Source organism: Pseudochaenichthys georgianus, chromosome 10 (genome assembly GCF_902827115.2).
Source record: "Pseudochaenichthys georgianus chromosome 10, fPseGeo1.2, whole genome shotgun sequence".
Lineage (NCBI taxonomy): Eukaryota > Metazoa > Chordata > Actinopteri > Perciformes > Channichthyidae > Pseudochaenichthys > Pseudochaenichthys georgianus.
The window spans coordinates 30,520,354-30,544,709 of record NC_047512.1 but is presented as its reverse complement, the minus strand read 5'-3'; the positions used below and the strand labels follow the sequence as shown (position 1 = coordinate 30,544,709).

General features: G+C 42.0%; 1 protein-coding gene across 4 annotated transcripts in view; it reads left to right on the top strand.

The window, feature by feature from the left end:
* The first annotated feature begins 1,203 nt into the window (after nucleotides 1-1,203).
* Nucleotides 1,204-24,356, top strand: part of LOC117454338 (rho guanine nucleotide exchange factor 9) — a 68,337-nt gene continuing 45,184 nt past the window's right edge. For 2 of the 4 annotated variants that reach the window (XM_034093541.2, XM_034093540.2), the window contains exons 1-5: nucleotides 1,204-1,546; nucleotides 2,663-4,329; nucleotides 5,377-5,715; nucleotides 7,643-7,769; nucleotides 7,856-7,965. In XM_034093541.2, the coding sequence (XP_033949432.1) occupies nucleotides 2,734-4,329; nucleotides 5,377-5,715; nucleotides 7,643-7,769; nucleotides 7,856-7,965 (2,172 nt within the window). In that variant the 5' untranslated portion in view covers nucleotides 1,204-1,546; nucleotides 2,663-2,733. The remainder of the gene's footprint in view (nucleotides 1,547-2,662; nucleotides 4,330-5,376; nucleotides 5,716-7,642; nucleotides 7,770-7,855; nucleotides 7,966-24,356) is intronic. The other 2 variants (XM_034093542.2, XM_034093543.2) reach the window with 2 other exon arrangements.

Here is a 24,356-nt window from a genome sequence, read left to right as displayed (position 1 = left end):
ACTACTACTAATACACCCTGAAGTGGTCAAAACCTCTCCAGGGAGAGGGCCACGGAGAGGAGAGAGGCTCCACGGGCAAGCAAAGGGAAGCATGGACACATAGAGATATTTACATACAGTCAGACAGACTTCCTGGCATTGTCAGCCTGAGAGCGTTGATGTCAGATCCACTCCTTCCTGTGCAGAAGGGAGAACGCCATGCGATGACAATGGGCCAACAACAGGACAAAGAGGAAATGTTTAAATTTAGGCCCCCTCTTCCACCATCTCCTCTTTCACGGCTATGGAGCTCTGGAGCTGTTTAGTTTTTATGAATTCCTTCAGTTTCCCTCCCTGAGCTCCCTCTCCCCATTGTGCCTTTTCAATAGAAGGATTTTCACATCAACGCAAATCCCAAAGGAGGATCAGCTACTGAGACCAGAGTTCAGACAATCACTTGTTTTCACTGATGGTATACTTAAACAAATCACAAGTGCTGTGTTCAATTCCACGGACCAAATATGATAAGGAAATAACTTCAACATCATTAACATATATTAATGACTTTAGATAATAAAGATAATTCATGTTCTGTAGGATACAATTTTAGAAAAACACAGTAAACATCCCAAATTAGTAGAATAATAAAATATACATATTTAAAATATATATTAATATGTTTATAAAACACTTAACTTTGCTATGATTTTGCTATCTGAAGGATTAAGATAATTATAAACAAAAGCACAGTAAGCATTCCAATATAATACAAAAACATATATAATTTGTTTTAAATCTTAACTTAAACTTAAATTGTTGTGTATTACAACAGACTCACATTAAAAATAATTCATATTTATGAGGTTTTTCAGTGTTTAGCTATATGTAGACATGAAACTTTGAATAGGACATTTAACGTTTTGAATTATAAAAATAGGAGTAGGATAGGCACAGTAAACATCCCATTATAATTTTCTATTGAACTTTATTGTTATAACAATTAACTTAGCTCTGATTAAATATAAAAAGGTGTCTCTGCGTGTAGATAATTGTGTGTGTATCCTATTGTGTGTGTGTGTGTGTGTGTGTGTGTGTGTGTGTGTGTGTGTGTGTGTGTGTGTGTGTGTGTGTGTGTGTGTGTGTGTGTGTGTGTGTGTGTGTGTGTGTGTGTGTGTGTGTGTGTGTGTGTGTGTGTGTGTGTGTGTGTGTGTGTGTGCGTGTAGAGGGTGTGTTGGTGTCGGTGTGTGTGTTGCTCTGTCTGCGTGAGAGCTTTATCAGAGTGTCGGCGTCTGCAGGAGTTTGCAGGGCAAGAGTTCACCGCTCTGTCGCTAAATCCGGGAGTTCCTCTCAGTTTCATGATAGCTGGCGAAGTTTACGGGCAAAAACTGGAACTCATGACAACTTCGAAGGAGTCGCTGTCCGCAAAATAACTCCAGCCTTACTCATGGATATAAATGAAACCCGTGAAATACAGCGGATACTTTGAGCCGGTGTGGAAGGCGGTGTTTTCATTGGCTTTACGGACAGCAACGAAGATTCCCTTTTAAACGAGGAGAGTTTTCTGGGGGTAAGTGACGGCTTAAATAATGTCGAGAAAGAGATACGCAGAGATGAAATACGTATATTTTCGCGGGTTTAACTTGATAAACAAGTCTTTTAAGTTTTGAAAAGTGTAACTACGACGTTTACTCCAGCAAACAAATGCTAAACTAATGTCATTAAACTTAATTCAGCAACCAGCTGCGACGTTAATGCCAATTGTATTGACGCCTTTATTACAAGAAATACGACTGTCAGACGCCCAACCCAGTGTAAAGGCAACCTGTCACTTTTAGCTATGAGTTGTCAGTTTTAGGTGGAAACAGAGGTGGTAGTTACCGTACGTTTTGTGACTGTGGAAGTCAAAAACTGCAAAAAAAAGTGTATTTTTGGAGCTTATGTCATTCCTAGTAGGCTTTTTAAGAACACATTATCAGAATAAATGGATATTAGGCTAATGGTACACAAGATTTGTAGAAAAGTCACATCTTGTATTTTAATGCTAACATATTTACTTGCTCATTGAATTTGGACTTTATTTGTTGTTGACACATTTACATTTTTTTGGAATGATTGAGCTGCTTCAGAAAGTATTCATTAAAAGCTTATCAGTGAAAAGGTGTCTTAATGAAATTGTGCCATTCTGCGAAAAGGCCATTTGAAATGAAACACATCTTTTGTGATGATCTCATGTAACAACAAAGACACATGCTGGAAGCCCCAATTACACAAGATGCTTCCATACATTAAAGGGATTAATAAATGGGGGTAATTAACATGTTGAGCACTTGCTGAGCATCAACCCTCAGAAGGAGCTTATCTGAGCTCGGATGATGTCACAGCCGGAGCAGACCTGAAATAACCACACATCTCTGTAGTGTGGGTTTCCATGACAACACAGCCTCCTGGTTTAAATGGTGGACGGGGACTGCGTCTCAAATAATTACTGTGGATGGAATATGGGGGGTGGTTTGTGACTGTTGACTCATGGTACAAAAGCCCTTGTCTGATATAGATGACCCTCCAATGAGATGATTTCATATAATAGGTTGTATTTTACATTTATAGCATACTTTAGCATTAGCATGATATGAAGAAATGAGGTAAAACTCTTGAATAAAAAATGTTGTTTTGTTACTCCAAGTATTTTAGGGAGAGGGGCCCGAGACATGATGTCCATCGGAGCTAAAAGCTGACGCTGTAGAATGAGAGAGGATGGAAGAGACAGACAACCCTGCCCCCGTGAGCAACAACCCTAATGGGTTTGTCAACCGAGTGTTTAATGTTTCTCTGGACGTGGAGAATGAGAGCAGCAGTGTTTATATTGAGGAGGCTGGGCCAGGGCCTGCAGAGGGGCAGGGAGACCCCCAGGCTGCCTCTTCTCAGACCCCTGTCAAGGACAGCCAGGAGGTCAACCGGAGGCCCCGTGCTGCTACAGGGGGCATCTGGAAGATGTTGAACCGAAAGAGAGCGGGTTCAGAGCTGGAGCGCAGACCCCACTCCATGATCCTGCCCGGGGAGGCTTCCATCCCTAAACTCTCCTTTGCTGACAAAGTTCGCTCCTTCAAGAAGCTTAAATCCCCTATTGTGTTCCGAGGGAAGACGGGGAAATTGTCCACTGCCAGGTTCGGCAGCTCCTTTGTGGATGAGGACCCTTTCTGCCACGACATTGGCACACCACAGCAGTCCAGCAGGGGCACTCTTAGAAACCGTGGCAAGAGGCACTCCTATGCAGGCTACACAGCAGAATTTGAATGCTCGTTTGAAGACATCGACCTCACAGCTACTTTAGACAGACACCAGCGCAGTGGAACAGGGGAGACTGTGACTCAGAATGGTTGTAAACCACCAGAAAGAGTCTGCTATACTAAAAGAAACCACAACAACTCTACCAACTGTAACAAAACTGCTGCAGGCTGCGAGGAGCCGAGCGTTAAAGGTAGCCCGAGCACCCACCAGGGTCAGGGAAGGAAGAACAAAGATGTGTGGAGTTACCTGAGGAGGATCTCCCTGTTGGGGAAGGCCAATCCCGTCTTTTCAGAGAGGAGCTTTGACTCAGAGCTTCCCTCTTGGGACAAGACCATGGACTCAGAATACGGTTCTGTGGACTTTGAGAACGTCAAAGACTTTCAACCGCCGCCCCCGAAACACTCCACTGACACCAAGGGGCACTTTGGTGGTCTGTTCAAGTTTTTTAACAGTGTAGCAGAGACAGCCAGGAAGTGGCGGACCACATCACACTCCTTCGCTCCTCCAGAGGGAGAGAGGACGCCGATGAGCTCACCACAGCCCACAGTGGACAACATTCACAGTGTTTCCCTGACACTCCACAGTGATGGGCTTCCAAAATCCCAACCAGCAACACCAGCGACCGCTAAATCCTCGCACGCAAGTAGCCTTGAAAGGGAGAATCCAGCACCTGAGACAGGTGGACGGTCCCCTCAAGTTGTCCTGAGAGCCTTTAGGGCATGCTCAGGATCCCGAGCTGTTAATGGCCTTCAGAGGTCAGAGGGTGCAGAGACACATTTAGAGACAAACCACAGGTCCACAGCCATAGTAGAGAATCATTTCCCAAAACCAGGTCTAACTACACATACCAAAGAAGAAGAAGAAGAGGTCGAAAAGGATCCATTAAACTGTCTCTGTCCAGAGGAAAAGGTAGAGGGACAGACAGGAAATGACCCAGATTCCAGGGATGCTCCACCTGATTCCCACCCGTTACAGGAAGTGAGTGTCCAATCACAACAAGGTGATAAAGAAAGCACCACCAATAGCGTGCCAGCATCAGATTCCACAGAGGAGATATTTAAGGTATGTGTCTTTAAATACAAAATGTTAATCACCAGCATTTTTATAAATGCATTTGCTAAAAGTCATTTGAGTTGCTAATCAGCATTATCATGTATAATGTGTTTCACAATCATGCCATAACCACATTCCATTTCAGGCTTTTTTTCCACATCATTAACATCGCCACAAGCATGCACCATATAATTAGTGCATAAATGCTGTAAATATCATTTATGTAACAGTTTTAACCACGTTCATTCTTTGCTTCTTAAAAATCATCAACAAACCAGAATGTAAATAATACCAGACTTGTTACTCAGACCTAGGTGTGGTTTACTAACTGTCAGAAACACCAGCAGCCTGTGAGGCAATGAGTTGGGCACCGACTCTACAGTTGTCCTTTTGCCCCATCTGTTGGAGAAAGCAGGAAACAGTCAGTGAATACAACAATGGACAACATCTCAGTAGAAGAGTTTGTCCTTTTTCCCATGCCAGGAAGACCCTAATTCCCATAAAGCTGTCCGTGTGTGTGTGCAGCGGTCTCAGAGCCAGAGTGATGTCTGCACTTCATGGCGGCACCCTTCCCTTCTCACTCCAGTGGAGGCATTAGTCATCCCCTTCCAGTCACACCAACGAGTCAGGACATGTTATCCCTAACTCCTTGACGAAACGAGATGTGACATCTCTATACTCATCACACTTTCATAGGGGTTTATTATGCAAGGGGGCTGTGGGAATAAGTGTTTGGGGAAGGGTGTTAATATGCAGCCCTACACTAATATCAGAGTAATGATGGCACCGGGAAAATCCTCCCTATTCAGCAACTGTTTACACGTAATATCCTGTTTATACGTTTACACCTGTCTTCTCTGAAGTTTAATTGCCATTCGGGGACCTTCTTGGCACTCGTGTATAGCTACTGAAGCATAGCAATTAGGATCATCACGGCAAGTAGAAATGATATTTTGATGAACCTATAGAGACGTTCCTCCCAATTCCCCACACAAAAAATGCTTTGTTGCACCTTTATCGGAGCCAAATTGCTGAGTGTGTGTGTGCCGATCACAGCTGTGTGAGCAGATTGCCAGCCAGACAGGCTGCAGTGTGAGGCAGACCCCCGCCCGCCCCAGCACAGAGAAGACCTCTGTACCCCACAAGCCCCCGCGCCCTTGTCCTCGTCCTCGTCCTGTCTCTGCTGTACTGGACCTGCGGGGGCTCAACAACCTGGACCGAGACCTCTACAGCCACTATAGTGAGGTCGGCTCGCTCTGCCGGCAGAGACGCAGGCCTGCTCCCAGCATGCACTTCTCTCCGGGGCCGAGGCGAACGGCTGCTCGCTCCAGGCCTTGCTCCGTCATAGAGACCGGTGTTACTAGGGAGATGCAGTCCACGGAGCTGCACCACAGAGTAAGAAGACAAGTAAACAAACACAGGCATTCATGCATAATATCACTCAGAGTAAATATACAAACATAGACATTCAATAACAAATAAGCAGTCCTATACTCCTATTTAAACTGTGTAAGTATAATGCGATACCATAACACTTTATTGTCATAGCAGTGCTGACCTTTTTCTTGCATCATTGATGCTCCATTTGCAACATAAACAAATATGTAACATAACAACATAACATAACCCTTTAACATACATTTGATCCTGGGTTAAAACTATATGTATTGTTAAGATCAGCTGGTGCTTCAGTCTACTTAAATTGTGGGACCCTTTATCTCCAATTTGATTGTAATAATACATATTCGCTGTTCAGGACATGATTTGGGTGGGAAACAATGTTGTTGGCAAGCCTGAATATGTTATTTAGTTTTCATTTGATAAAGACATGTTGACCTTCAAGCATTAGACAAACTACTACCATGTAGTATTGCAGTATTGTAAACAACTCAAATGTATTTAAATGCAGTAGATAGACACAGTGTTGAAAGAAGTACTCAGATCATTTACTTAAGTAAAAGTACAAATTCTATGTTCTTAAAATATTGCACTACAAGTAAAAGTCGTGATTTAAAAATGCAACTTAAGTAAAAGTAAAAAGGTAATAGCATCAGTAGTACTCATTCTGCACAATGACTTGTTTCAGAAGTACAGTATTATCAGATAAATGTACTTCAAGTTTGAACAGTCAAAGTACTTATTATTCAGAGTGGATATTTTCCCAGTATTTTATTATTATGGCTATAATATGATCCTGTGTTTATACATGTAAAAGCATTTTAGTATTGTTGTTGGTCAATTTATATATAATTAAGGTACAGTGTAGATTGTATGTAGGAATAACTTGCATAATGATTTAAAGGACAATCATTGATCAAGTAAGGGGTGGGAATTAATAAGCATTTGCTTCCTCCTGCTCCCTTTCGGACACATATGATTTATTATTATTATTAATATGAAGACATTTTTTGTTTTTTTTGTTAAATATACAAATTATTACCATGAATGTGGATAAATACTGTATTATAACAATACGGTATTCTGTTTTTCACATTTGTTATTTTTTAATCTGTTCGAAATAAAGACTGAAAGAAAGAAGAAAGAAAGATTAGTAGTACCCTATCAGCTTATATGTGTTGTTGTGACTAGTAACTGTAAGTGTTAAATAAATGTTGTGGAGTGAAAAGTACAATATTCACATCTTGAATGTAGTGGAGTAAAGTAGCAAATATGTCAAAATACTTGAGTAAATGTACTTAGTAACTTTCAACCACAGGAAAGATATAAATATGATGTTAATCCTGATGAAAAAATAAAGTTGGAGGGTAACTCTCCAACAATTTGCTGATAAATATAGCCCATAATGAATCAAACTCTCTCTGGAGGGCAGCCCAGGACTCACCCAGTATTTATACCCGCTCACTGTTAGTTGCAACAATGCATGCACGCTCTGCCCCATTTATAGAGGCCTGTATTTCTGCTTTTCCCTCAGCTCACCTCCCCCTCTCCCTCTCTTTTTCCTTCCCCTTCTTTCTCCCTTCTTCCTTTGTGGCTTCTCAGTCTCTCTGTCGCCAATTTTCTGCCTCATCGCTCCCATAAGCTCTACCTGTCATTGCCCTAACTCAGAGTCAGTTCATTTGAACCTGAGAGACCGCCCGCTTGGCATGATGTATAGTCTCTCTCTCGGTATTGCTGCAGGCAGGGCATACACTTCGCACCAGAATAGAACCTTGCAGGATGTCAAATGCTTTAATAACCTGCAACAAAAAAAAATGGGACAAGGGAAGATTTGTTTCCAAGGTGAAGGGCACGTGTGATTGTGTGCATGGAAGTGACTCTATAGAATATATAGGAGATGCCCTAACTCCTCAGTCCCCTCTAGGCCTTGTCTCGCCCACCGGGTGTGTCCCCGTTAGAGCCCCCACTGAGGGCGTCTCTCCAGCGGTGCCGCTCCCTGCCGCTCCCCCCCAGCACTCTCTCTGCCTTGGCGCTGCTCCTGCCCAAGTCAGGTAACATTTGCATATTTGTATTTCACATTAATATGGAGACTGTCGATTGGTGTGTTTGTTGAATCGATCATCTGTCTGTCCTCCAGACATGGGTCAATCGTCGTCGTCGTCGGTGCGCCTGCGGTCCGGAGGCTCCGGCAGCTGCAGGAGGGGGAGGCTGCTGAGACCCGGATCAGAACCACTGCAGGTCAACATAGTGAGTCAAACACACATCATAAATACAGATTGATCTAGCCACTACTTTTACATTCTTTCTGTTTCGCTTCCAAGGCCATTAGAGTGATTTAAAAAAACAAAAACATGATGTGTTACTACAGTATATGCAAAGAAAAAAAGGCAAATATTTGAACTGATATTGCAATTGTGATGTGCTTTGTGATATTATAGGGACTGATCTTTCAAAAAAAACATGATTTACTTAATCATTGAAATATATATTAAAGGGGCCTTTGCTTTTATGGTTTTCCCTTCCCTGTAGTCCCTTGTTTACTTCTGTAACAAAATGAAATGACTTTGTAACAATCAAGTTTCTATTGGCTAGTGGTCCTACACATCTATAAGTGGTTGACCAATCACAACAGAGCCGGCCATCTAACCAATCAGAGCAGACTGGGCTCTGGTTTCAGACAGAGGGCGTTTCTCAATCTCGAGTACGCTTGCTTGGTAGCACATGTCTTCCGAGCGTCTTGCTTCAGAAGCGAGGGAAGAATACTTCCTGGCATTCGGAAAGCGAAGAATGGAACAGGCGAGCAAGTGTGCAGGTGTGCGTCATATGAGACGTTACATTTTCCACCACAGATTTGGGGAAATTGGTCCGTGCGCAAACATTGTGGGGATTTTAAGAACGCGGAGTCTACACATGTGCAGTCTCGAAATGTCTCCAAACGAAGTACGCTGGACTCAGTAGAATTCCAAGTATGCTGTACATTGGAACAGTACTTCGGCGGCACTCGTTGACATAGTATGCTTGAACTAGTGGCTCTGGAGCAGCTTTCCTCACGATTGAGAAACAGCCAGAGGGTGAAAGAGGTGCTGCAGCACAGGCAGTATGAGAAGAATAAAGAGCTTTTTGAACATTAAAGCATGGACACATGTGAGGCAGAAAATAAAAAGAGGAACTTATTACTAAGTGTGTATCAGAGGTGGTGGCGAAGTCCCGGCAAGACCAGGTGCTACCGAGGTGTCCCTGAGCAAGGCACCGTTCCCCACACTGCTCCCCGGGCGCCATTCAAAATTGCAGCACACTGCTCCTAACACTAGGATGGGTCAAATGCAGAGAAACAATTTCCCCACAGGGATTAATAAAAGTCCATCATTTTTTAATTTATTTTTTTACCAAATATAGCGCTTACAGGGATAACATGTCGTGCATCCTTTCTATGTATTGTGATGATATTTGACTTAACAAAAATGTAAATATTATTTTTGATTAAGAATTTGGCTTTCCAAATTAGATACATGTGATTGTTGGCCAAATTGACGTTTTAACTGTGTGCTTCACTGATAGAAAACTCAGCTGCCTGTCAAATGGAGTGCTTCCTAAACTAACATCCAGCTGCTTGGGGGTAATCTAGAGGTGTTGTCGTTCCCCTGTGCGAGCACCCTGCAGCACTAACCTGCGAAAACCTTTTTTTGCTGTTGCCTTCCACAGTAGAAAAATAGTATTTTGGGTAAAAGTTTTGGTACGCCCAGGTAGCTCACCTGGTTGAGCGAGCTTTCAATTAGCTAAGGCTGAGTTCTTGGCATCGGGCCTTTGCTGCGTGCCGTCCCCTCTTTTTCCCCCACTTTCCTGTCTTCATTCAGCTGTACTATATTGACAAAAACAGCCCACATCTTTTTTTCAAACATAAAGAATATGGCCAATTTGAAAAGAATGGTTTGCTTTTTAGTACAGTGGCTATCTGAAGTTCGTGACTGCAGGTCGCCAGACAAAAAATGTACATTTATTTTAAATAAATATATATTTTAGACTGAGGAATCACTTTTACACTACATTCCCGGTATATATGCCTTTTTAAATAAATGTATTGAGTTCATTTGAGTGTACAATTGGGGTCAGCGGGAGAGAAAATTAAAAAGAAGGCATTAAAAACTCTAACAATTCACAGTCAGGGCATTTCAATGAATCACCAAATCAATCAGCTGTTTACATGTCTATTGCCCTCTCTCATTGACTGTCCTTTCAACTCTCTGCTGACTGGAAATCAGTTACTACAGTAAGGCCAGACGATCTATTTACAGCCCTGAATAACAAGCAGGCTAAGTAATAAACTGAGACGTGACATGTTCTGACTATCTCCATCGATCCCTCCGCCCTGTCGTTTCAGTCCTATGGACAGCGGCACTCTTACACAAGCACCCCCTAATTAAGCCAAACTCCACTTCACAGCACAAACGCCCACTTGCTTAGCTAGAAGATCTTACACTCGTATCACATGCCAACATGTTTAGACACCAAAAAGCATTTCACCCACTTGTCAGAATACAGTTCATCTTCCTATATATGTGGTGCTAATGAGATGCACTGTGAATAAGGACTCTTACTCTGATGTAAAGATGTGTACATCAGTGGGAACGCTGCATGGCAGGGAAGTGACAGCAGAGCTCTGTTCCTTCAATTGAAAGTGAAATGGCAATAAATACAAATGTTGAGCTAAAATCAGTGAATAATTGTGACAAATTAGCTCATCATATTTTACATATATTATATTACATATAACATCAAATGATCATACTGTCCATAATCATGCCACTAGTATGTCACAGAAGCCAACAAAGGAGTCCAATGGAGGTGTTTCAAGCAGGGGCGGGGGGGGAGAGAAACTCCCTATGCAGGGAACTTTGGAATTGTAGCCTTTGCAGACCATTTACATAGTGCAACAGTCAAAAGTATTCATTATGCAGAATAGACATTTTCGGAATGAAATATGTATTATATTACGGGATTATATATATGTTCATCATTTCAATGTTGCAGCTGGTAAGGTTGGAGCTAACTTTAAGTACTTTTTAAACTGCTGACTGTTAAAGGTGGGGTAGGTAAGTTTCAGAAACCGGCTCGAGTGCACTAAAATTTGAAAGTACGCAGCCGAAAAGAATCCGCCCCTTCCTTCAGACTTCCTTACAGAGCATCTCCTCCAACACACATGAACGCGCACATGACGTCAGCAGACTGGTGAAAGTGGCCGCCTGTTGCTGGCGAGTCATTGAAGTACTGCTGCAATGCACGCCCAATGAGGGCACGCCCAATGAGGGCACGCCCAATGACGGCACGAGATACATTTGTGCGTGCACGAGATGGAAGGCTGACAGACAGGGCGGCAATCCAATCCGTTTAGCCGGCCCGGTTGCGTCTATCGTTATTCCCATAGATATATATAAACACTAGATGGCTCACACGCGCTGCTGGCCAATGGAGACCGACGTTGTCACTTGGCCGCCATCTTGCTACAGGCAGTGCTCTCATTCATAATATTATGGTTTACTATTTAAATAACCATAGCTTGCTCAATTTTTAACCGATTTTCAAACGGTTTGGTTTTTTATAAACATCAAAGATGTAGTTATGATACTGCATACTTATAATCATGGACTTTCATATGAAAATAACATTAATCAGATAAAGCAATAGCTATACACACACACAAGGTATTTATATTAAATATTTGCCGGTGTATATATTTCCATTTATTTTATTATATTGTCAATATTTAAAATAAATTATAAATAAATTATAAAATTAAAATACATTTATATTTTATATATAAAAATCGGTCTCATGTTACCACTCTGTAAACCAAGAGTTGTTAATTGAGCAATGCCTTAGCTTGAAGAACAGGGACACAACTAATGACAATAGCATATGTTGGTATATTATTTAGATATTCACACCTTTATCAGAAGAACCAAACCAACATAAAATGTGCTCACAGACAGGTCAGTTCTGTCTAATTTATCACAATTATTTTTGACATGAGATCTTCATATCATCCTAGTTTTGTATTTAGTTTCTAGATTTGTAAACAAATCCAGAACCTTTGAAATATGTTATTGAAAAAAGACCAAGAATAATATAAACTGTACCATATGTCCTTCTGTAGTCCATTTGTGGTTTGTCTTGACTCACCCCGGCTGATATATCACAAAATCCACTGTTTAAATTGTTCCCTATATTGCCCCTATGCCCCTGTAAGGTGTCCTTGGGTGTTATGAAAGGCGGCCCCCCAACATAAATGTATTATTATTATTAAGAAGAACAACTTGGTGTGGTGTGGAGGGGATGTAGGAAGCAGGAGCAGGTGGGGAGAGATGGGGCTTCAAGGTTCAAGGTTATTTGTTTTAAATGTGTCTTGCACACAATAAAATAAAATACAGTATACCACAAAACCAATAAGACACACAGTGACACATGGCACACTAACAATCAATCATCGTCCAGCCTCAGCTTTGGTATTCTTTCACAACCATGTTATGGGTTTATTAGACTGAGCAAACATAAACATATGTGGTGATCCCACGGGTTCTTGTTTGCAGACAGCGGCGATTGGAACATCCGTAGGCTGCACAAAAGTCCGGCATAGTCAGGTACTTCTGTAAACACAAAGCCAGCAAATTCCTGTATCATAATGCAAGATGTTTTTAACAAGACAAACCACTTGGAAGAAATCATGTGTAACTTAAGTTATGTTGAAAAGAAAGAGCAGTTCTGCCTCTCCCACTGGTGTAAAGTTGCTGGGTGAACTTTGTAATACTAGGTCTCACTGACAGCCTCTTGTTATTAGCCAGCTAATAAATACAACCACATACACAAAGAAAAGCTGCAATTTCAACATGTCCAAGCATCCTGTATCATAGCCATGCTAATAATGTTTATAATAAACCAAACCGTTTGTAAATCAGTCAAGATTTCAGCGAGTTAAGAGTATTTTTGTGCAGATCACTCACCTTACAACAGCTACCATAACGCGAATCAGAGTAACTGTTGACTGTAGCAAGATGGCGGCCAGTCAGCTACGCTGGAAAATCTCCCATGAGCCATCTAGTGTTTATATATATCTATGGTTATTCCAACCCAGTTTAGATCCCACTTCCGCATTACGCAAGCATCGACGCGGGGTTACGTCACAGCATCAACCTGGCGTTACATCCCTATGGTTACATCACTGCCTCACGTGGCACACCTGCGAAATCTGAATCTGCGGCACACCCGCGAAATCTGAATCTGTACATCTGTGTGTATACATGAATAAATACATGTGTGAGTACATATAAGTGTGTGTGTATATGAATAAATGTATATATAAAATAGTATCATTAAATAAATATATATATATAAAATAGTATCATTAAATAATGCTGTCAGATAAATGAAGTACACAGTAATAGTCAAGGTTATATTCAATATTCTGCACTTACACCAGCTGATAAGATATTTAAAACGTCTTTTGTTTGTCCTGAAAACGACATTTGAGAATACACACAGGCTATTTATAGATGATAAAACACCAGTAATACAATCTCAGGACTCTTCGATATGCCTTTGATTACAGGATCGTTTACTTTCAGTCAACAAATCCTTTGGAACACCGCGACCGCTATAACTGCCGAAGAAGAAGTTTATGACGCGTAGAGCTACGTTCTTGCGTAATGCGGAAGTGGGCGTGGTTAAATCTAAACTGGGTTGGAATAACGATAGACGCGGCCCGGTTGTACTTTTTACAGTATTACGGCTTCCACAGATGACATTTTTTTATGGATTTGTTGTCCAAGCACTTAAGATATTCATTGCTATCGGGATGTTAAGAGCATTCCATGGAATATAACAAAAAGTGTATCTCGAGCCGGTTTCTCAAACTTACCTACCCCACCTTTAATCCATAAAAGTAAAAAAACATTTTTTTTAATTATTCATTCCATTTTAAATTATTTATTTTAAATAAATTTAAAGTAGTAAAAAGTATGATATTTGCTTCCAACGTTGAATGGAAAAGTATTAAATAGCAAACAAATGGAAGAATTGAAAGTAAAGTGCAAGTACCTGGATATTTGACTTGAGTAAACATACTATCCAACCCTCCCTGCAGCCTAATAATAATAATAATAATAATAATAGATTTATTTTGTTAGCGCTTTTACAGGTGCTCAAAGACGCTTTACAGATATAGTGAAAAGAAAAGAAAAGAATAACAAATAAATATATAGTTAAAGTTAAAGTCAAATAATACAAAAACAATCACACATTAAAAGCCAGATTGAAGAGGTGAGTTTTTGTACATTTTTTGAAGGTGGTGAGGTCAGTGCAGTCTCTGATGGGTTGGGGGAGTGAGTTCCAGAGAGAGGGGGCAGCGACGGAGAAGGCTCTGTCCCCCCATAGGAGGTTGGCTTCTGATGAGCGGAGGCAGCGGGAAGGGGCGTGGTGGTGCAGCAGGTTTGTGAGGTAGGGGGGGGGCCTGATTGTTGAGGGCTTTGTGAGTAATGAGGAGGACTTTGAAGTTGATTCTTTGACGGACGGGGAGCCAGTGGAGGTTCTGGAGGATGGGAGTGATGTGGTCTCGGGAGCGGGTGTGGGTGAGGAGGCCGGCAGCAGAGTTCTGGATATGTTGGAGTTTATTGAGGGATTGGATGGTATGCCGTAGAGCAGGGGTATTCAACTAAAATTCAACGAGGTCCAGTTAGAGAAAATGTCCCCATGCAAAGGTCCGGAACATCAAAATGTCTAACTTGCTTCATGAATTAGTGTGATATATATTGAAGTGACCTGTAGCTTTATCAACGTCTGCATGTAATCAACAACTGACTGCCAATCAAAGAAAGAAAGTACAATTAAAAAAACAACAACATTTATTGTCAATGAACATTGAACTATACAGATATACAGTAAATACTGTGGATATGTGTAATGTTCTTCTCGGGCTGCATTTAAAAATAAAATAGAGAAAATAAATAAAATAGCTTTTGAAAATGTGTGCATCTTAAAAGTGCTTAAGTTTAGATAAATAAAATAAAGTGTAGCAGCAGCTTGAGTTTCCCTTTTTCTTTGTTAACCGTTTCACATCATGACTTAACAGTTTCAGACGATTATAGAACAATATCAGTCTTTACATCATAACAATTGAACAGTTTCTCTTTCTGTCCCTCTTATATTGCAGTCCCTCACTCGCTTTTTTTTGTTCAGTGCGAGAATTGAGCTCGAGCTTGTCCTGCCAGGATTTTAAATCTGGGCTGAAATGGTGTCAGAGCCATTCTCATACACACACGCTGGTTCTCATTGGTTAGCCTGGAACGATATTTTGTTTTAATAATGTTCATTGTGGAGAGAGCTGCCTCGCAGCTGTATGTGGAGCCAAACATGGTAAATATATATAGAGCTACTTTCCTCAGACCTGGGAAAGCTGTCTCAGAGACTGTTTTGAGCCAGAAAGTGGCAGGGTCAGTTCTTCAGGGCCACGTCTGCTTGGAGATCAACCAGTTGCATCTGGAGAGGCCCAGCATTTGCCCACTTGAAGTGCTGTGTGACTTCCTTTGAGAACTCCCTGACATCTGTAATAAGAAATGGGTTCTGAATGAACATGGTGAGCTGCCGTCCAAAACTGAAGCTGTCAAAACGTTTGCTGAAGTTTACAATGAGCTACAAAGTCAACAAAAGAAGACACATTTCTCTGTCCCTGAACCTGTTCCTGCACTGCTGGGAAGTGTGCACAGTCTCCCTGCAGATCTTCCTTGAACACTTCAAGTTTCCTCTGAAAGGAGCGGACAGCTGTCATCAATTCACAAATTGAATTGTCCTTGCCCTGTAGCTTCAAATTCAGATGCAAAGTGATGTCAACCAAAAAGGCCACATTATCCATCTTTTTCTCATCTTCTAAAAAGAGAGAAAACTGTGTTGCCTTCTTACTTCCCATCTCTGCCAATAAGCTGCTACTTCCCTTCTGATGGACCAAAAGCGCTCCAACACCCTGCCTTTGCTGAGCCATCTCACATTGTTGTGCAGCAAAAGATCATCAGCGTTTGCATCAACTTCTCTGAGGAATTCCCTGAGCATGCGATGCTGATAGGAAGAGGACGCCCTGAGAACATTGATCATTTTCATCATTGTTTTCATCACCTCAGCATGCTCACCTGACAGGGAGGAGCACAGGACAGATTGATGGATGATGTAATGGTAAGAGATGAGCTCAGGATTATCCTCTTTCATTCTTGACACAGCTCCTTTCTCTCTCCCTATCATGGCAGGGGCTCCATCTGTGGTTCAAATCAAGTTTTATTTATATAGCACATTTATAAACGATTTTTGGTCGAGCCAAAGTGCTGTACATATAATAAAATTAGCCTACAGTAGAGACACTTTACAGCAAATACAACAGCACAGATTGTTCGGAATATCAGTATGAGAAAAACGACACCCTCTATCCTTAGACCCTCACATCGTACAAGGAAAAACTTCCAGAGAAAACCCACAGTTTAAGGGGAACATGGGAGAAACCTCAGGGAGAGCAGCAGAGGAGGGATCCCTCTCCCAGGACGGACAGACGTGCAATAGATGCCGTGTGTAAATCGAAGAGATAATACATTTTACAGCATATAGACCGAATGTTAGGAAATGCATGTGTCTGTAATAAGAAGATGAATCCACGAGGATGTCGGCTACAATCCTGAGGAAGCCATCAGGGAAGCAGCATGGCGAGACCCAAGGCAGGACCGCAGAGACAGGTTCAGCCACGACCCGAAGTCCACGACTTAATCCAGAACTCAGGATAGAGGATCCAAGACACAGGACTACAGCAAGAGGATCAGCCTCGACTCCGGATCCCGGCGTAGATATAGATACAAAACAAGAAGAAAGATTTGGCTGGGTTAATCGGAACAAGAGAAAACACAGACACAGACAGAGAGGGGAAAGGTCATTGGATAAAAGCTATTCTTGATAACCCTCTAAGATCTCATGAACTTCCCCACTCAATCTATCAGGACCCGAGCAGTTCTATTAGATATAGGATAAGAAACAGAGAGAGGGAGCACAACAACCTATCTCTTCGTCAGATGCACTCCCCCGCTTATCTGAGCGACTCTGTACCCCGTTAGCCTCTACAAGGCCATAGACCAGCAGAGGGAAAATGGGGGGTGGCTAAGGGTAAGGGTTTTTAAGAATAAACCACAAGGGTCTAAAGGAAAAGAAAATATGAAATATAAGGTACTATATTTTAAGTAATCCTATCTACTATTCCTATATTCGAATAATGTATAAACTATTTAAAAAAATACTTTATGAAATCCTATGTTATGTTATAAATATTAAAATAAAGAACTAAATGAATAAATAGATAATTAAACAAAAGCCAGAGAGAAAAAGTGAGTTTTAAGTGTTGATTTAGTCTGTGCCGACCTCACATGGAGGGGCAAAGTATTCCAGAGCCTAGGGCCAGCCGCTGCGAAAGCTCGATGCCCTCGGGTTTTAAGCCTGGTCTTAGGCACTATCAACAGCAGCTGATCAGCCGACCTTAAGGCTCTGCCTGGGGTGTAGCGATGGAGGAGTTCGGCTATATAGGCAGGAGCCAGTCCATTTAGGGCTTTAAAAACAAATAAAAGGAGTTTAAAATATATTCTGAACCGAACTGGAAGCCAGTGCAATGAAGCCAGAATTGGGGTGATATGGTCGCGCTTTTTATGGCCAGTGAGAAGACGTGCAGCTGCATTCTGAACTAGCTGGAGGCGTCTAATTGAAGCCTGGTCCATACCCACATACAGAGCATTGCAGTAATACAGTCTCGAGGTAACAAAGGCGTTAATAACCCTTTCTAGGTCTTTAAAAGATAAAAACGACTTGGTCTTAGCCAATAGTCGTATTTTGAAAAAGCAGGTCTTGACTACAATGCTAACCTATCAACCGGAGAGACTGTTGGTTGGGGTCCAAAAAAGATGACCTCGGTCTTGCTCTCATTGAGGGTGAGGAAGTTTTGGCTCAGCCAGGATTTAATCTCTATTAAGCAGTCCTTCAACTGCTGTAGTGAGTTGGCATTTTGATTGAGAGGCAGATAAATCTGTACATCATCAGCGTAACAATGGAAGGGGATATTATGTTTTGTGAGAATTGAACCTTGGGGCAGTATATACAATAGAAAAAGGATATTGGTTATTGAAACTACTTGTTTTGGCTCTATTCCTCGCTTCGTTAACATCTCCTTAATGGCCAGGTAGATGTCCTCTCCTCTTGTACTGGTCTGAAGGGGAGTTACACCTAACATGTCTTCACAGAACACTTTCTTGTCTTTGTTGAAGAACCTTACATAAATGAACAGCTGAGCATTGTCAGAAACATCAGTGGACTCATCTACAGCTAAGCTTACACAGGGTGCCTTATGAAGGGCTTCATCCAGCTGGGCTAGCACATCCTGGGTTAATACTTCACTCCTCTTTGTGGCTGATGATGCTGACTAAGGTATTTGCTTAATTTTTTCACAAAGCTCTTCTTTTTGTTTTCCCTCAAGCAAGGTTTGAGCTACTGCACTCCTTGACAACCTCTACATCAGTAAATGTTTTTTTGTTTTGACCCAAAATCCAAGCCACTCTGAGGGAACATTCATTAGCACGTTGTTGGGCAGTGAATGAATGGGTCAGGATCCTGGTGGAATGATCATATTGACTGCTTATTTCTTTGTGACCTCAGTTCTGAGTTGAGAGGGAATGTTTGGTCAAACACTTTGTGTTTTGTCTCATAGTGGCGTTTTGGCACTTTTAATGAGCGCCACGGTCTCTGAACAGATGAGACACACTGGTTCTGTGCTCCCAGTGGGCAGGATGAACATGAATGAGTCCACTCAGGGTTAAAAGCTCTGTTCTCACTGTCCACTTTCCTCTTCTTAGAGAGCGCCATGTGTAATTATGTGTATCTCCCTGTCTGCCGCTTCTCTCCCTGTATCGCTGCTCTTCACTCAGTCTCCTCCCCTTGTCTGCCGCCGTCTTGTCTCACTGTATCGCTAACGCTTCTCTTCACTCACTTTCCTCTCCCGCTACTCTCACTGGCCGTTTCTCAATCTCGAGGATTCTGGCTTCCAAGCCAATATTTCAAGGATGCTACGTCATCGAGTGCCGCTGAAGGACTGTTCCAATCTCCAGCATACTTGGAATTCCACCGAGGCCGCGTCCTTGGTTTGGGGGAAATTTCGAGGCTGCACATTGGTAGACTTCGCGTCCTTAAAATCCCCACAATGCTTTGCGCACGGGCCAATTTCAAAAACCCTTGCGGAGAATTGCTGAACCAACGCAGCACACATTTAAATGTAAGTATGTAGTGGCGTAGAACATGTGCTGGTAAATATGTTACTTTGTTACATTTGTTTGTTATCATCAAAAATGTGTTCCGTGAAAGTAAAGCAAGTTCATAATTAGATAGACATCGTGAGTTATTTATTTTCGGTACAGTTTATGTTGAAACCGTTAGAAAGAGTGGCACACTTGTTAGCCTGTTCCATTCTTCTTCGTTTTCCGAAGCCGTGGCCTGGAAGCATACTTGCTTCGTTTCTGAAGGAAGTGACTTGGAAGTACGCGACTACCAAGCCAGCATCCTCGCGATTGAGAAACACCCACTGTCTCCCGCTCTCTCGTCTCTTCTTCTGTGTTTCTCTCCCTGTATCGCTCTCTCGTCTCTTCTTCTGTGTTTCTCTCCCTGTATCGCTCTCTCGTCTCTTCTTCTGTGTTTCTCTCCCTGTATCGCTCACTCGTCTCTATCACCCCCTGTTGGCGGCGGTTAAAATAGAATTGCCCCGTCAAAAATGTAAATCCCCTATTAATGTATCTTATAGGTCCGGGTCCGCATAGGTCAGCGTCTGGGTCCGGACCGCGGTCCGCCTGTTGCCGACCCCTGCCGTAGACGTAGAGGATGCTATTGCAGTAGTCGAGTCGTGATGAATGCATGAATCAGGGTTTCAGCAGCAGAGGCGGAGAGTGATCGGCGAAGACGGGCAATGTTTTTGAGGTGAAAAAAGGCGGTCCTGGTGATGTGATTGATGTGGTGGTTGAATTTGAGCTTCTTTAAGTTGTGAGGCAATGACACGTTCAAGTATTTTTCACAGAAAGGGGAGATTTGAGATGGGCCGGAAGTTGGACATGATGTCAGGTGTGAGTCCAGGTCTTTTGAGAATGGGTGTGACAGCAGCCAGTTTGAGAGAGGGGGGAACTGATCCAGATCTAAGGGAGGAGCTAATGATGGTGGCGATGAGTTGGGAGATGGCAGGGAGGCTCTCTTTAACACATTTGGAGGGCATTGGGTCACGTGTGCAGGTGGAGTTAATTCCAGTCATGAAGTCGGACAGTTGCATGGGGGTCACAGGGGAGAAGTGAGACAGGGGCTTTGAGGTGAAGGGGGGGAGCCAGGAGGGGAGGTGGGGGGTGTTGATGAGGGTGTCAGATTGCTGTAAATGTTGCTGATTTTGGTTTGGAAAAACGAGAGGAAGGAGTTGCACTGTTATATGCACCTGGATATTTGACTTGAGTAAACATACTATCCAACCCTCCCTGCAGCCTACTGTATATTATACATGTTACAAAGTGAGAGTCAGTTCACCTGTTGCAGACACAGTATGAACATCTGGAGATGAGATAAGCGGACGTATAATAAATACTGATAAATCCCCTCTCACTGATAATATGGAGATGACAGAGCACCGGTCAATGTTTCATCAGATAATGAAGGAGCTGATCCGTGAAGATGGTGGCCGTGAGGATTAATGTCATCCCGAACATTTAGGCCATTATTCATCCTGAATCAGGCGCCCAACATTTCAGATGTTGTTCTTTAAATCTGACAAGAGCACTTGCAGACAAATGCAAAGAAAAGGAAATTACATTTCATCGTTTTCCATATACCCAATGTGCTGGAATCTTCCAGAAGTGAAACGTGTCTTTGTCAGTTGTGTGAAATTGGCTTCAGAGTACGTCGGAGTAATACAACTCAGGATGTGAAACCAGGCATTTCAGTGCTTTGATGTGTGAGTGGCCTCAGGGGGATTTCACTGGAAGGAGACGCAGAGTTTCTCTAAAACATCCTGACGGGGTGGTGATGCTTTGTCAAACATCACAAAACTGCAATACATAGAGTTTAACACTGTCGATATTATTGTTTAGGTATACTTAGTGACATTTGTATTGATTCCAATATGCAAAGTGTTATCCACATACACATTTCTTAGTAGGGCTGCAAAATTATTGAAATGTTAGTAAATATCATCAAGAATGAAGTATTATGGTGCTGCAGAGAGGTCCAAACCTATAGACTTAAAATCATTTTTTCCGTACAGATAATTCTCCTGTATTGTGCTATATACATTTAGTGCATGTAAATGGTGTGCAAAGTCTAAAATCCCAAAGCTTGTTTCAGTCCCACACACTCTCCCCCCCCCCCCCCCCCATGTGTTTACTTCCGTAACATAGTGACATCACATTGTAACACTCACGCTTCTGGTGCCTAGCGTTCCAACATATTTTACGTGATAGGCTAAGGGGCGGGACATCTCTAAACGGTTGACCAATCACAAAAGGGCCGGCCATCTTACCAATCAGAGCAGACTGGTCTCTGGTTTCAGACAGATGGTGAAATGTCACAGTAGAGGCACAAAATGCAAATATTAACCTGAAAATGAGCATTATATATCCCCCTTAATACAAAAAGATTATGATAATGTAAATAATGATTTCATCACTCCCTCTAAAAATGCAAATCATATCCCAATTGCAATATCATTTTAAATAATTACAAGCTATTTCTTCCAAATTTAGCAGCCCTTTTTCTTTAGTATTAAGTGTTTTCCTATTGAAATGAATAAAGATTATAAAATCTATTTAGGAAAGAGCTTAAGCTTTGTCGGTATAGCTCACTTTAAAATTCAAGGAGTCAGTGAGGATTAACCACAACATTTGCAGTACAGTAAGTAATACATGTTCCTGATTCTGTCTACTGCTAAATACTGAGCCCCCGGGCTTTCTGTCCTGGTATTGACATTTAGTCAACTGCGTCTTTGAGGAGGTGATACAGTTCGGCTTTGATTACAACTTTTTATTTTATTGCTGGTCTAAATAGTGTTTGTGCACCACTGCACGTTGTTGCCATGACACTCGCTGGCTCCTGTTCATCTTCTTGCTTCTATCTTTAGGCAGCCTTTTAAGTGTGAGCTAAATAGAGAAAGTATGTGGGTGGGAGAGAGAGAGAGAGGAACAGAGAGGGTGGAAGAGAGAGAGAGATGCTCCCTTTATGTGTGCACTTTTGTGTCGTGGTGGCCCTCCCCTGGGGTATTGCACGTGGACTCATAACACTGGGAATGTCTCGTGTGGGTTTGAATGGAGAGGGAAGTTCATTTGCAGCGGGCTCAAATGCTGGGATTCATGACTTGACCACAGAGGTAGCATATATATATATATATATATAATATATATATATATACTGTATATGCACAATATGACATAACACGGTAACGCAGCTGTAGTGCAGTCACTCGGATGGAAGATGCTTTCACGTTAAATCTGTGTGTCTTATTTCTGGTAAGTCATGCATTGTTTATACGGAATGGATCTCATGTGAGGATTGGATCTGTTGGTTGTGATACAGTCCGCCTGTTCGGATAACTACTGGAGCCTGGAGGCCGCAAGGCAGAGAGAAAGCCTTCTCACTGCAGTGGATTAACTGCTAATGCTGACACCTCTCTTCTCCCTTTCATTTAAATGGGTTTCTCCCCCAGTCACTGCCCTCCCTCTCCTCTCCTCTCCTCTCCTCTCCTCCTCTCCTCATCTCTACTCCCCTCTCCTCGTACAACAAACACCAAGCAATGGCAGGTCTTTGTTAATTCCTATGCAGATGAGAGGACTGCGTGTTGCTAATGCTGTGCCCGAAGCTGCGCTGTCAACTTGTCAGAAAGGGGGACTGCTTTATTAAGGGCTTCACACAGATTAAGAGTTTCAAGAGAACTCTTATATGATTACGTGTGGGCTATCCTAGGACTGTCTGCTGGTCATAATCATATTGCTGCTTCCCTGATGGCTTCCACAGGATTGTAGCTGACATCCTCGTGGATTCATCTTCTTATTACAGACACATGCATTTCCTAACTTCGGTCTATATGCTGTCAAATGTATTATCTCTTCGATTTACACACGGCTTCTATTGCACGTCTGTCCGTCCTGGGAGAGGGATCCCTCCTCTGTTGCTCTCCCCGAGGTTTCTCCCATTTTCTCCCCTTAAACTGTGGGTTTTCTCTGGAAGTTTTTCCTCGTACGATGTGAGGGTCTAAGGACAGAGGGTCTAAGGACAGAGGGTGTCGTTTTTCTCATACTGATATTCTGAACAATCTGTGCTGTTGTATTTGCTGTAAAGTGTCTCTACTGTAGGCTATTTTTATTATATGTACAGCACTTTGGCTCGACCAAAAATCGCTTATAAATGTGTTATATAAATAAAACTTCATTTGATTTGATATTATGCAATGCCATCTATTTATTAGGAACGCATGAGTCAGCAGGAAGTGGCTATTTGGGCAGATAGTAAGGCAGTGCTGGAAAAAAACAACTTATACAGACACTCTTATGTGCTGAGCACCATTGCTCCTATGATAATTTGATTTAATAACACTTTCTATCACGACCATGTCTATAATGCATTATAATAAGCTTACCGACGTTTGTCTCTCATGGGGCAAACATTATAATATTTCATAGTCGCTGGTCACTATTGAACATTTGTTTTTGCAAGGATCATAGTGTGTCATTTCCTTTTTTTCCCTATTTCTTAAAAAGCATTATGATCACTGTTGTAATGGTGTGATTATAAATAACTCCAGGGCCTTTGCTGCATGGCGTCCCCTCTTTCCTGTCTTCATTCAGCTGTACTATATTGACAAAAACAGCCCACATTTTCTTTTCAAACTAACCCTTTGCTGCCTGTGTTCCTGGTGCCATCCTGGTTTGTCCCTCATTCAGTTACTACTGCTTTTCATTCCTTTTGTACTATTTTAGCATGCTCCTATTTTTCGTGTTTTCCTGTTCTTTAAAACCAGCTACATTTTTAAGCTCCCTTTTGTTATTTTTACCTGCTCTGTTTGGGTTTAACTGAGTTGACCTGTGACATGAGGTACAGGCAAATATGACAAGCCGGTAAAAAGTCCCTGTTCATTGTCTACTTTAAGTACGTTTAAAAATATAAATATAAATCTAAAATGTCAGGAAGTGACTAGCAATTCTATAATTATGACCCTTGACCTTTTAAGTCATTTTAAAATGCTTTATATTGGGTTATGAGTATTCTAACAAAGTGCTATAAGCAGATTTCTATAATAACTTATAATGCATTTTAGACACCATTTTCACACCCTCTTCACTCTGACACACACGTACACACCCGTACACACACTTCACATGCTGATGTATTCAGAACTCATCTGTCAGGCTGCATGAGTCATCGCATTGACGACCTCATTATTTGGTGAGGAATGACTAGCACCGGCCAGTGATATCTCTGTCCAACACGCTGTGATTGTGTGGCATCTATTTTACCCAGGGCTTACTTTAGAGCCAGACACGAACCATGGGAATAGGTCTTCCTTAAAA